Here is a 13,629-nt window from a genome sequence, read left to right on the forward strand (position 1 = left end):
ATCCTTGACATAGCCTGCCAACCCTCTCCAGAAGATAGGAATCAACACCTTCTATAGACTCTGTGCCTCATCCAAGATGGAGGACACCAGAGCCAATCCGTTGCCAGAACGACAGGAGTGACATCATGCTGGCCTATCACCGAGCAAGGCATCACAAGCACATGACCAGCGACCAATCGGCATAGAAGGTGTCAGAGACATGTGACCTCGTGTCAGCGATGATGTCACCCGCACATGTGCAATGGCTCCAATATAGGACTTAGTCTCCGGCGCTCGCACATGTGCAGTAGCAAGAAATCTGGACTTAGTCTCCAGCACTCGCACATGTGCAGTAGCAAGAAATCTGGACTTAGTCTCCAGCGCTCGCACATGTGCAGTAGCAAGAAATCTGGACATAGTCTCCAGTGCTCGCAGCAACCGTAACAACGTGCACTCCTACCCCTACACCCTCCACAAACGTTTTTAATCTCCGGATTATGGTCCCCATTGACTTATATGGGCACTGGATTCCGGAGCGGATTGGGATTTTTTTTAACTGAGCAGTAATCTGCCGGTCCCGTTTTTTTGCCAGTTCGAGCAGCTTGAGTCTTTGTGCATATTTTTTTCTTTTTGGATCAGATACACTTTTAATTGGAACCAATTACTAATATTTATAATACACCTACTACATATTAAGATAGGACCTTGGAGATGGGAATACCCCTTTAAGGCATTAAGTCAATGCTCAATTCTTGTTTGCGTCTAAAAAGTTCAACCGTATATACCCCACATATACCTATTTAATGCAGTAAAAATATTGAGCTATGTTTAGTTGTGCTATTTCCTATTGTGATAGATGACGGATGAGACTACTGATCACTGCCTCCAGGAAGTAAAGACAGATGAATGCAAAAGAAAAACTTGTAAAATATTCCAATTAAAAAATGGCAAATCGTCCATGTATCAGTAACACTTATGCCTGCTTTACACAAGACGATCTATCGTGCGATAGATCGTCGGGGTCACAGTTTTTGTGACGCATATCCGGCATCACTTGCGACTTCGGCCTGTGTGTCACCTCCTAGCGACGCAGTATCGCTCAAAAATCGTGAGTCGTGTACTCGTTGCTAGATTTCATAAAATTGTTTATGAAACATGGTGCCGGTTGTTCATCGTTCCCGTGGCAGCACACGTCGCTCCGTGTGACACCACGGGAACGATGAACATCACTTACCTGCATCCCGCGGCTCCCGTCGGCTATGTGGAAGGAAGGAGGTGGGCGGGATGTTTACATCCCGCTCATCTCCACCCCTCCGCCTCTATTGGCCGGCTGCCGTGTGACGTCGCTGTGACATTAAACATCCCTCCCACTTCAGGAAGTGGATGTTCGCCGCCCTCAGCGACGTCGCACGGGAGGTAAGTACGTGTGACGGGGGTTTTATGATGTTGTGCGCCACAGGCAATCAATTGCCCGTGACGCACAAACGACATGGGCGGTTGCGATCGCTTGTGCAATCGCACGATAGATCGTAACGTGTAAAGCCCGCATTAGGCTTAGCTTTATTTGTCGCAATGCTCTTGAATTCTCTAAAATTATAAAATATTTTACTTGTTGAAAATTGATTTCTTACGTTGAATTTCCGGGTATTTTATCATCAGTAGAAGTCCCCATCTCAGGGTGGTTGACGTGGTCTCCATTCCAGCTCCAAACAAATTTCCCACCAGTATCAATAGGTTTTCATTGTGATAAAACTCTGTGGATTCAGGTTTTCCCTGTAAATCAGAAAAGAACAAAATATTATTAACCCCTTAAACATCATGCAATTTTTTCATTTTTGCCCTTTTGTTTTTTCCTCTCCTTCCTAAATGAACCATAACTTTTTTACTGATATAGCCATGTGAGGGCTTTATTTTTGTGAGATGAGTTGTACTTTTCAGAGACACCATCTATGTTATCATATGATGTAAAGAAAAGCGGCTATATGGCAAGAAAAAAGTGAAATTCTGTTTTGGAGGAGTTTTACTTCCAGAGTTCATTTTACCATAAAACTGATCTAGCATTATCGTTCCCTAGGTCAGTATGATTACATAGACGCCAAAAATGTATAGTTTAAGTTTTAAGTAGTGAAAAAAATTCAGACATTTTGGAAAAAAAAATCCAAAACCTTCCGAGAGCTGCAACGTTTTCAATTTTTGGGATATGGAGCTGTTTGAGGGATTTTTTTTTATGCCATGATCTGATATATTTATTGATATAAATTTGGGGTCTATAAGATGTTTGATTGCCTGTTATTACATACGTTTTTCTTGTTCTACTACAATCAGGGACTGGCTTACAATTTTTATGTATTTACACCATTTTTGTCAAGTAAATTATTTTGAATTTCTTGCCCACACTTTTTCATGAAGAATTGTCCTGTTTGGGAAATGTCTTCTTCCCCCAAATATAGCATATACAGCCTATTCCTTACTCTACCACATAAAGCCAATATAGCATATTACCCCTCGCAACATACAGCCTATATAGCCTAGTCGCTCTTTCCTACACTCTCCCGAAATTGATACATATAGATCACCTTTTCCAGTACACAAATTATTTTCACATAAAATAGTATTTAAAAATATAAATTGCTTCCCCTATCAGTCTTCTGAGCTCCAGGAAGGAGTCCTGTTTATGATAACATTAGCAGAAGAGGGAGGAGAGGATTTCCGGCTGCAATTCAACACAAATCACATCACAGCTTCGCCAAGCCCCTACTCTGATGTGCAGAAAAGAGTGAGGGTCAGACTGCACAGCATGTTGCTGCTATGGTAACCTCACAGACCACTTTACAGCATGTGGCTACTATGGTAACCTCATTGACCCCCCCCCACAGCATGTGGCTGCTATAGTAACCTCATTGACCCCCCTAAAGCATGTGGCTGCTATGGTAACCTCATTGACCCCCCTACAGAATGTGGCTGCTATGGTAACCTCATTGACCCCCCTACAGCATGTGGCTGCTATGGTAACCTCACAGACCCCTCTAAAGCATGTGGATGCTATGGTAACCTCACTGATCCGTTTACCGCATGTGGCTGCTAAGGTGCGCTCACTGTAAGTAATACTTAATTTTTGGAGGATATTTTCCTCCTTTTGTTGCTATGTTTATATTTAGGGTAGGAACCTACAAGCATGAGGTCCCGTGACGAGGGTTGTAGGCTTACGTTTTATGGCAATAAATACCAACAAAAACCTCTTTTTTTTAACAGGATACAGTCAGGCCCTTTTTTGTTGGGCCTTGCATTATAGAGTTTCTGTCCGTGCATGATACACAGGTGGGCTACGGCTTGGTAGCCCGCCTGATCTAATAGTATGGGCATCACCTAATAGGCTACGGGTTTGTGACTGTGGCTCTGCAGGTGTGAACAGCGCTCTATGCAAGCCACTAGTGTGCAGTTTTATCATCCAGAAATCTCCCCCCTCCTTTCCATGGAGGTGTGTGTGTGATTTGCTCTTCCTGCACCTGTGATGCCTCCACTTAGTGGGAGTTTAGCTGTATCCTGCTAGAGTATTAGTTTTTGGCCTGGGTGATGTACACACTGCAGTCCATCTTGCTGTAAGTAATATGCTCACTAACCACCTTACCTGCAGTCTCGTCGCACTGGAGGGTGAGGACGGGGGACAATGAAGCTTGTCAGATTGGCACTTCTGCAGGAGAGGTGTTATCTAGCACAGCTTGTCACAGTTCTGATAATCAGCATCCATAGCAGCGCACTCCCTCCTTCTCCTGCTGTATTTGTGCTAGATGTTATACAGACAGACTTACATGCCAATGCTTGCAACTAAAAAAACAAGAAAACAAAAAAAAATCTAAATATTTTTTGAGGTGTTTTGCATATCAGAATGGCCATTCTCATTCCTGCCCGGTAGCCACGTCACAGCAACCTTATTGTACTGGGTCCTACTCTATATTACTACCTCTTTCATGGTTTAAAAACCACATATATTTGGGAAAAGAGAGATTCAAGTTTAAAAACACCTGTGGCTAATGTGGGAAAAGAGAGCCTGGAAGGATGGTGAGTCAAATGGACATAATCTACACACATAATATATAAACAAGTCTTTCTTTTTTGTCTGTATATAATGTGTGTGGATTATGTCCATTTGACTGACCGTGCTTCCAGGCCCTCTTTTCCCCCATTAACCACAGGTGTTTTTATCCTTTAATGGTGCGTCTCTCATTTCCCAAATATTTGTGGTTTTTAAACCATGAAAGAGGTAGTAATATAGAGTATGACACAGTACAATGAGGTTGCCATGATGTGGCTACTGGGCAAGTATGAGATTGGCCATTTTGATATGCAAAACACCTCAAAAACTATTTAGAATTTTTTTGTTTTTTTAAGTTGTGCTAGATGTTGTAGTCAGATTGACATCTGTGCTGGAGAAGTCCCAATGACAGTAGTGTCTCTCCTGCACAGGTGTCAGTCTTACTCCAACACCCAGCACAGCAGGAGAAGGAAGGAATGTGCAGCTGTGAATGCAGATTAGCTCAGCAGTGAATAGCTGTGTTAGGGGTGGAGCAGGAGGCGCATTCCGTCTCTTGTAGTGCTGGCCCTTCAGTGGAGCCCACTGGAGGACTCCCCGATTTCCCTGTGGGCCAGTCCGAGCCTGTTCCCACTGACATGACCCAATCTGTGTGACGGTTCAGGCTGTTGCAATAAATTAGACTGTGCTTCAAAGCCAATACAGACAAAAGGGCTGGCTGTGAACTTATTTCTCCAGCTGAAAGAAGCAGTCAGGCATGCTGAGTGGTAAGATCATCAGACGCAGCCCACACATTGTGCCGTGGGTGCATGTCTATAATACTATGACGTGTCTGGTGGCACTTGTACACATTTAAGTCTACAGTGCCGACACCTGATTTCTAAACCAGTAGACATCGAGTGGCCAACAATAGCTGCTGGGGCATTCAGAAACTCCAAGACAGTTAGTAAAAATAGAACACTTTTTACCTTGTCCGTAAAAAAATGTAAGGCGTCCGATATTTCTGTGAAGCTAATTTCATCATATCAAGAGTTAGGGTCTGTAGACATGGATCCCCTACAATCAAAATGATTTATTATGTTCTTCCGATTAGTACCAAAAAAATATTGCCTGTCCGTGATTTTTTGATATGCTGTTCTAGAAAAATAAAAGGTCAAGTTGGCAACCCTGCCAAGGTGGCAGCTGCCTCACTGCCCCCCAACCCAGCCCGCAATGTGCACCATCATAAAGGTCCATTCTGAAATTTCCTATGGAATCCACCTATCCTTTGTAACTCAAGAAAACCAGTACCTAATCAGACTTTCTTACATTGATGGATGTCTTATTACAGGATAATTCATAGAAATTCTATAGATTTATTTTCATGCTTAGTTACTAGAGAACGGTATCTTGTCTATCGTACCTCTTGTTGCTTGGCCAAGAAGGCATCGATGAGGTTCCTTTGGTCATTTACATCCAGCTCTTTCCTCTGTTTTGTAAATGTCATTCTTAAAAAGTTTTGAAATTCTTTGAAATTCTCAAAAACTGTATTGTGAGGTCCAGGCAGCAGGTTCATTAATCTCGGGAAGCTGTCATAAAGCTAAACAAATATAAAAATAATAATCAACACTATCATGAAATGTAATAGTCTGTCCTGTTATCGTTAAAGAGGTCGTCCCCTCTGGGACATTAAAGGTATATCGATAGGATGGGCAGAGCCCTGGTGAACCATGTGAAATTTGTTTGGTCTGCAGTGAGTATTGGAGATCCACACTTCTTTATGGTAATTGCGGTACATGGAGTCAATGGACAGAAAGACATCAAACGACTTGTAAAGTCTCCAAGAATGGAAAAGGCAGAACTCTTTCCCCAGTGACCAGTGAATGGCAGGACGACTACATATATAATATGTCTGTGTGTATAATGTTACTATTTACTCTATTTAGGTGTTCAGTAAAATAGTAATTTAGCATTAGTTAACTATATTTTCCCTTAATGCACCACTACAATGTTTTTTTTGTTGGGTTTTTTTGTCATCTTTGGAGTGGCACTTTAAATTTAAGTATCCTGTCTCCAGTCATATATTCACCATCTTGTGGCTTCGACTTGTACCGATGCCACCCTGGTCCAGCAGCGTCATCTTGTAACAAATATAGAAGAGAGAACCCGGGATATGCCGAGCTTGTTGGTATATGCAACAGACAAGGACTTCTATGTTTGTGTGAAGGAGGACTTTATGCTGATCTAACAGTAGATCACGATGTTGTGTAAAGTTTCCTTACTCACTGTATTGTAAAAAGTCTTTTGTTTCTTCCTGGTTTTGGTTTCTCTTCCAGATGCAATGCTGTATGACTGTGCATATCATTACCTCATGCTCTAAGAAGTAAAGAGCTTGTTATCCCATCTAATCTGATCTGTGAACTTTGTTCTATACCTGGGAATCTAGAAGCTGTGCAACAGAGCTGACATCAAACATCAAGTAGTTGATTAATTTTCTGTTATTCAATCAGGTCTATGCGTTTCGGAGGACGCAGCCTCCTTCCTCAGGACAATTTTAAAGAAAAGTCAACTATAGTGGTACATCAGATCCTCCTATATATATATATATATATATATATATATATATATATATATGCTTGTATCAGTAACGACTAGACTCAAGACCGCCCCCAGAATTTAAAAAAAAGGCGGGTAGTCGGCCAGCAAAATGTTAAGTCGATGAATAACTCCCAATTGTCCAAAACATATTCAGGAACATCTGAACAACATTCTGTGTGTGTTTACATTGTTTTAAAAGAACTTAAAAAGAAAAAAGAAAGAATATATATATAAGATAATTGCATGAAAAAGACAACATAAAATGTTAGTCAAGAACCAGAAGCTAACTGCTATGCTGGAGCAGAAATGTGTGAGATATCCTAGTCAAAAAGAGAAGTTAAAGGGTTCAGTGTGTAAGACGTGAAATATCCATTATAGTAAAGGTGAATTGTTGTTTGTAAAAACCAACTAATTAGGAAAAATTAAATAAAATAAAATGGAAAAAATTAAATAAATAAAATAAAAATATAAAAGTGAATTGTTTCTGACTATTAAAGTGTCCATGTATATTATTTTGTGCGATAAAAAAGACAAAAAAGTAACAATCTTTAAGAATAAAGTAGTGGAAGCGAGTGGCAGATGGCACTCGCTTACACTGCTTTATTCTTAAAGATGGTTAATTTTTTGTCTTTTTTGTCTTTTTTATCGCACAAAATAACACACATGGACACTTTAATTCCCTTTTATATTTTTATTTTATTTATTTAATTTTTTTTCATTTTATTTTCATCTTCATTTTATTTTATTTAATTTTTCCTAATTAGTTGTTTTTTACAAACAACAATTCACCTTTACTATGATGGATATTTCACGTCTTACACAGTTAACCATTTAACTTCTCTTTTTGACTAAGATTTCTCACACTTTTCTTCTCCAGCATAACGGTTAGCTTCTGTGTCCACAATACAACCATCGCTGGTTCTTGACCAACCTTTTTTGTCATTTTTCTCATGCAATTATCTTATATATACTTTTTATTTTTAAGTTATTTTAAAACAATTTAAACACAGACAGAATGTTGTTCAAATGTTCCTGAATGTGTTTTGGACAATTGGGAGTTATTCGTCGACTTAACATCTTGCTTGCCGACTACCCGCCTTTTTTTTACTTCTTGGCCAGGGCGTTACAGTTCATGGAAGGGCTTCTTTAAAGAACAAGTTTCATCAACATTTGTATTGCCAAATCCTGCATAAATATGCATGTAATATAGTGTATGTGTATTACCGTAATGTACCTACAGATTCCTGTCTTCTACAGTTAATAATGCTGCTTCCACCCTGTTTTGGATGACTAGACCTGAAATCATACTAGCCAGCTCATGAAGGATTATAATATGGGGACCACAAAGTAAAGCAATGGGTGTTGTACTGAGTGTCAAACACTTTCAATGCTAAAGCAAAAGAACATGTCCAGCACTTTAAAAAAACTCATCCTTCATTCCAATGCCAGATTAAAAACTTCACACATGAAGAGGGCAAACGTACAAATGACCAGATCTAGTTGGTCCAGTTTACGCATTTCGAGGGAAACCTCTTAACGACGTCGCTGCTAAGTCACCATTTTCTGTGACGTAGCAGCGACGTCCCATCGCTGTCGCTGTGTGTGACATCCAGCAACGACCCGGCCCCTGCTGTGAGGTCGCTGCTCGTTGCTGAATGTCCTGCTTCATTTTTTGGACGTTGCTCTCCCGCTGAGAAGCACACATCTCTGTGTGTGACAGCGAGAGAGTGACGAACTGAAGCGAGCAGGGAGCAGGGAGCCGGCTTCTGGCAGCCTGTGGTAAGCTGTAACCAAGGTAAACATCGGGTAACCAAGCGAACTGCTTTGCTGGTTACCCGATATTTACCTTAGTTAGCGTCCGCCACTCTCACGCTGTCAGTACCGCCTCCCTGCTCCCTGCATGCGTAGCCAGAGTACACATCGGGTAAATAAGCAAAGGTTTGCTTATTAACCCGATGTGTACTGTGGCTAGAGTGCAGGGAGCCAGCGCTAAGTGGTGTGCGCTGGTAACCAAGGTAAATATCGGGTAACCAGTGAAGGACTTTGCTTGGTTACCCGATATTTACCTTAGCTACCAAGCGCAGCATCGCTTCCACGCGTCACTGCTGGCTGGGGGCTGGTCACTGGTCGCTGGTGAGATCTGCCTGTTTGACAGCTCACCAGCGACCATGTAACGACGCATCAGCAATCCTGATAAGGTCAGGTCGTCGTCGTGATCGCTGCTGCGTCGCTACGTGTGACCCTAGCTTTAGTCATATGGGTTATGACTAAGAGGTTTCCCTCGAAACACGTAAACCAAACCAACTAGATCTGATCTTTTGTACGTCTGTACAGTTTTTAAATCTGGTATTGGAATAAAGGATGAGTTTTTTCAAGTACAGGACCTGTTCTTCTATTTTCATTTTCCCCTGAAGGTGTTTGCAGTCTGTGTACTGCGGCAGGTGAGCTGTTTTTTTTCTTTGTCCATTACCTAATGGTAAAGCAGCTACAACTCCCAACAGTAGACGCCGTTGGAGCTGGCATGAAGAGGACGGAAGTGGTACTAGAAACTGGAGAAGATGGTGATTTGTAAGTATTTTATTACACTTGCATTGCATTACATTGAACCTGTCATCTGATACATGCAGCCTAAATCATGGGCAGCATGTAGCAGCCACCGGATGCGAAGCTGCCGGGGACCCGCCTGTGTGACTAGTCAACCATGAGGTATTTTTTGTGGCAGCTATTAATGCTGTGTTTTTCATACATGGCCGGTAGCTGATACACGTTGTCCATGGTTTGGGCAGCATTTGTCAGCTGACAGGTTCCATTTAAAAACATAATTAGGAAGAAATGGAGTATAGATATTTTTCTGATACTTCAATAAATCAATAACAATTTTATTTTTAATTTTTAAACAAAACTACTACTAAAAATAATTTTAAATATAGGAAAAAATTTCTGACTTACCCGAACCCATGGACTCCCCAGGAGCCTAACATTTTCATTAACTAAGCTAAGAAGCTTTAATATGGTGGGATCTTCATATTCAAATCTATGACTAAGCAGTATGGCCACAATTATATTGGCTACAGCCGCATTTATGCAGGTCAGGTTATCAAAGGGCTTTCCTGAAAAATGTGAAAATTAAATTGCAGTATAAACAAACAGCAATTCTACCAGTGTATGCAGTATTTATTGAGGTGCATGTCTAAATTTTATATTATAGGAGTGGCTGCTGATAAGTGTTTGGCTTTCTGATTTTTTTTGTTTCTATGGTAACGAATGTTACATCACATGAAAGCCTTATGTGTCTATATTTATGTCTATGTATATGTGTAAGGGGTAGTCGGACCCCTGGTAGTGAAGGAACGTTTCCCCCCCCCTGAAGACGCCACATAGTATGGTGGCAAATGTTAAATGTTAATGGTAAAATGTTACCTGTTGTTGTAGTGATTAAACAGTTTCCCCACTAGGTGCCAGTGTAGAGCAGTGGTTCCCCTGGTAACAGTGGCAGGGAAGGAAGGAGGGGCAGGGCAGCCTAGGTGGGGAAGGGAGGTCTCTGAAGGCAGAGCAGTGTGCAGAGAGCAGTGTGCAGAAGGCAGTGAGATGTGACTGGAAAGAGAAGTCTGAGGTGACGGGGCAGAGTGTGTGAGTAAAAAGTGGCAGGCAGCCAGAGTGAGTGCGCAGACAAAGAAGTGGAGGTACACGGGAACGCCCGTAGAAAGCAAGAGAAGTAGTTCCCCGGCAAAGAAGTGAAGAGGTGAGAACTTATCCGGAGCCGGTAGTCTGTGCTAGATCTGCCCTATAGTAAATCCGGGTTCAGTGTGCAGCTACTAGGGGGTTAACGCATGTCCCCTGCAGGCGAGGGAAAGTTACCGGGGAAAGAGGAAACCGTCAGCAAGAAGTGTAACTTGTAAACCGATGTGACTTGATGCTGAAAGGTGTAAAGAGGAGTGGGAACTCATCCGGAACCGGTAGTGTGTGCTAGATCTGCCCTGCAGTAATTCAGGGTTCAGAGTACAGCTACTAGGGGGTTAACAAGTGTCCCCTGCAGGTGAAGGAGAGTGACCGTCAGCAAAAAGGGGAAACCGTCAGGAAGGAACGTAATCTGTAACGTTAAAGTGAAGTACTGAAGTAACTTGCTGCTGAGAAGTGTAACAGAAAATGGAAGCCTCGTTCAATAAAATGTTTCTTAGTTTACCAGCTGCCTGTCAGTGGCTCTTTACTGGGAGTGGTGAAGAGGCCTGTGAGCCGAGAGAAAAAGGTGTCACCGAGAAGCAAATTGCCCACATGGAAGTGTCCCTGCCACCCACACTCTGCCCCACAAACAACACCCCTGTTTTAATAGTGACGGCCGGGCCGGGGGTCAGCCTGTCGCCCAAAGGGGCCACGACTACACCCCCTGAGGCGCCCCCTGCCCCCGTTACATATGTTTTCAAAATTTTGTGTTTGTTGCTTATGGCAACAGTGTTCTACGCACGCGGGAAAACAAAATGGCGGAGTCATGCGATATTCACAACAACTGAGAGCAGAGGAGTGATAAAATTCTTGTTTCTGCAAGGAAAGTCCGCCAAGGATATTCATGGTGATATGTCGCAGACATTGGGGGATCAATGCCCTTCATATTCCACAGTTAAGAACTGGGTTGCCAAATTTAAAATGGACAACTTCAACACCAATGATGAGGAACGTCCTGGACAACCGAGAGTTGTTGTTGTTCCTGAGATTGTCGATGCTGTGCACAACCTCACACTAGAAAATGAATGCATTTCAGTTAAATCAATAGCAGACATCATGGGGATTTCCATTGAACATGTTTGTGTCAAAAGAGTGAAGGCACAGTGGTTCTCCTCGTCCAAAGAAGTTCAGGTGCAAAAATCAGCCACTAGGGTGATTGCGTCTGTGTTCTGAGATAAGGAGGGCATGTTGCTAGTGGACTACCTTCAAAAGGGTTCCACCATCAATGCAAGGTGTTACATTGAACTTTTGGACCAATTGATGGCAGCTCTGAAGGACAAAAGGTATGGCAAGCTGTGCAAAGGAATCTTGTTCCTGCAAGACAACGCCTCCACTCACACTGCACAAGCAACCACGGCAAAACTGGCAGAGCTGGGCTTCCAGCTGATTGGCCACCCATCCATCTTATTCACCAGATCTAGCTCCCTCTGACTATCATCTGGTACCAAATTTCAAATTTCACTCTATTTCTGATGCCATGGTTGCTACGGATGCCTCGTTTAAGGCACAACTGAAATCCTTCTTTTTGCTAGGCTTAAAGAACTTTGATGTCAGAAGTATGTTGGAGCATCAGTGGAGAGTAGGTGGATTAAATGTAAAGTTTCATCATCCTATCTCGTTTCTTTCTGGGTAAAGCCAAAGACTTATCAGCAGCTTATCGTATACAGTTATATATTTGTATATATATATATATATATATATATATATATATATATATATATATATATATACAGTTAGGTCCAGAAACATTTGGACAGTGACACAAGTTTTGTTATTTTAGCTGTTTACAAAAACATGTTCAGAAACACAATTATATATATAATATGGGCTGAAAGTGCACACTCCCAGCTGCAATATGAGAGTTTTCACATCCAAATCGGAGAAAGGGTTTAGGAATCATAGCTCTGTAATGCATAGCCTCCTCTTTTTCAAGGGACCAAAAGTAATTGGACAAGGGACTCTAAGGGCTGCAATTAACTCTGAAGGCATCTCCCTCGTTAACCTGTAATCAATGAAGTAGTTAAAAGGTCTGGGGTTGATTACAGGTGTGTGGTTTTGCATTTGGAAGCTGTTGCTGTGGCCAGATAACATGCGGTCTAAGGAACTCTCAATTGAGGTGAAGCAGAACATCCTGAGGATGGAAAAAAAGAAAAAATCCATCAGAGAGATAGCAGACATGCTTGGAGTAGCAAAATCAACAGTCGGGTACATTCTGAGAAAAAAGGAATTGACTGGTGAGCTTGGGAACTCAAAAAGGCCTGGGCGTCCACGGATGACAACAGTGGTGGATGATCGCCGCATAATTTCTTTGGTGAAGAAGAACCCGTTCACAACATCAACTGAAGTCCAGAACACTCTCAGTGAAGTAGGTGTATCTGTCTCTAAGTCAACAGTAAAGAGAAGACTCCATGAAAGTAAATACAAAGGGTTCACATCTAGATGCAAACCATTCATCAATTCCAAAAATAGAAAGACCAGAGTTAAATTTGCTGAAAAACACCTCATGAAGCCAGCTCAGTTCTGGAAAAGTATTCTATGGACAGATGAGACAAAGATCAACCTGTACCAGAATGATGGGAAGAAAAAAGTTTGGAGAAGAAAGGGAACGGCACATGATCCAAGGCACACCACATCCTCTGTAAAACATGGTGGAGGCAACGTGATGGCATGGGCATGCATGGCTTTCAATGGCACTGGGTCACTTGTGTTTATTGATGACATAACAGCAGACAAGAGTAGCCGGATGAATTCTGAAGTGTACCGGGATATACTTTCAGCCCAGATTCAGCCAAATACCGCAAAGTTGATCGGACGGCGCTTCATAGTACAGATGGACAATGATCCCAAGCATACAGCTAAAGCTACCCAGGAGTTCATGAGTGCAAAAAAGTGGAACATTCTGCAATGGCCAAGTCAATCACCAGATCTTAACCCAATTGAGCATGCATTTCACTTGCTCAAATCCAGACTTAAGACGGAAAGACCCACAAACAAGCAAGACCTGAAGGCTGCGGCTGTAAAGGCCTGGCAAAGCATTAAGAAGGAGGAAACCCAGCGTTTGGTGATGTTCATGGGTTCCAGACTTAAGGCAGTGATTGCCTCCAAAGGATTCGCAACAAAATATTGAAAATAAAAATATTTTGTTTGGGTTTGGTTTATTTGTCCAATTACTTTTGACCTCCTAAAATGTAGAGTGTTTGTAAAGAAATGTGTACAATTCCTACAATTTCTATCAGATATTTTTGTTCAAACCTTCAAATTAAACGTTACAATCTGCACTTGAATTCTGTTGTAGAGGTTTCATTTCAAATCCAATGTGGTGG

At 41.9% G+C, this 13,629-nt stretch overlaps 1 protein-coding gene across 1 annotated transcript in view; it reads right to left on the reverse strand.

The window, feature by feature from the left end:
• Positions 1 to 13,629, reverse strand: part of LOC142297015 (cytochrome P450 2C14-like) — a 59,180-nt gene that overhangs the window by 19,128 nt on the left and 26,423 nt on the right. The window contains exons 5-7 of the mRNA XM_075341223.1: positions 9,536 to 9,696; positions 5,412 to 5,588; positions 1,611 to 1,752 (exon numbers count right to left, since the gene is read on the reverse strand). Coding sequence (XP_075197338.1) covers positions 1,611 to 1,752; positions 5,412 to 5,588; positions 9,536 to 9,696 — 480 coding nt within the window. The remainder of the gene's footprint in view (positions 1 to 1,610; positions 1,753 to 5,411; positions 5,589 to 9,535; positions 9,697 to 13,629) is intronic.

This window comes from Anomaloglossus baeobatrachus, chromosome 3, assembly GCF_048569485.1.
Source record: "Anomaloglossus baeobatrachus isolate aAnoBae1 chromosome 3, aAnoBae1.hap1, whole genome shotgun sequence".
Lineage (NCBI taxonomy): Eukaryota > Metazoa > Chordata > Amphibia > Anura > Aromobatidae > Anomaloglossus > Anomaloglossus baeobatrachus.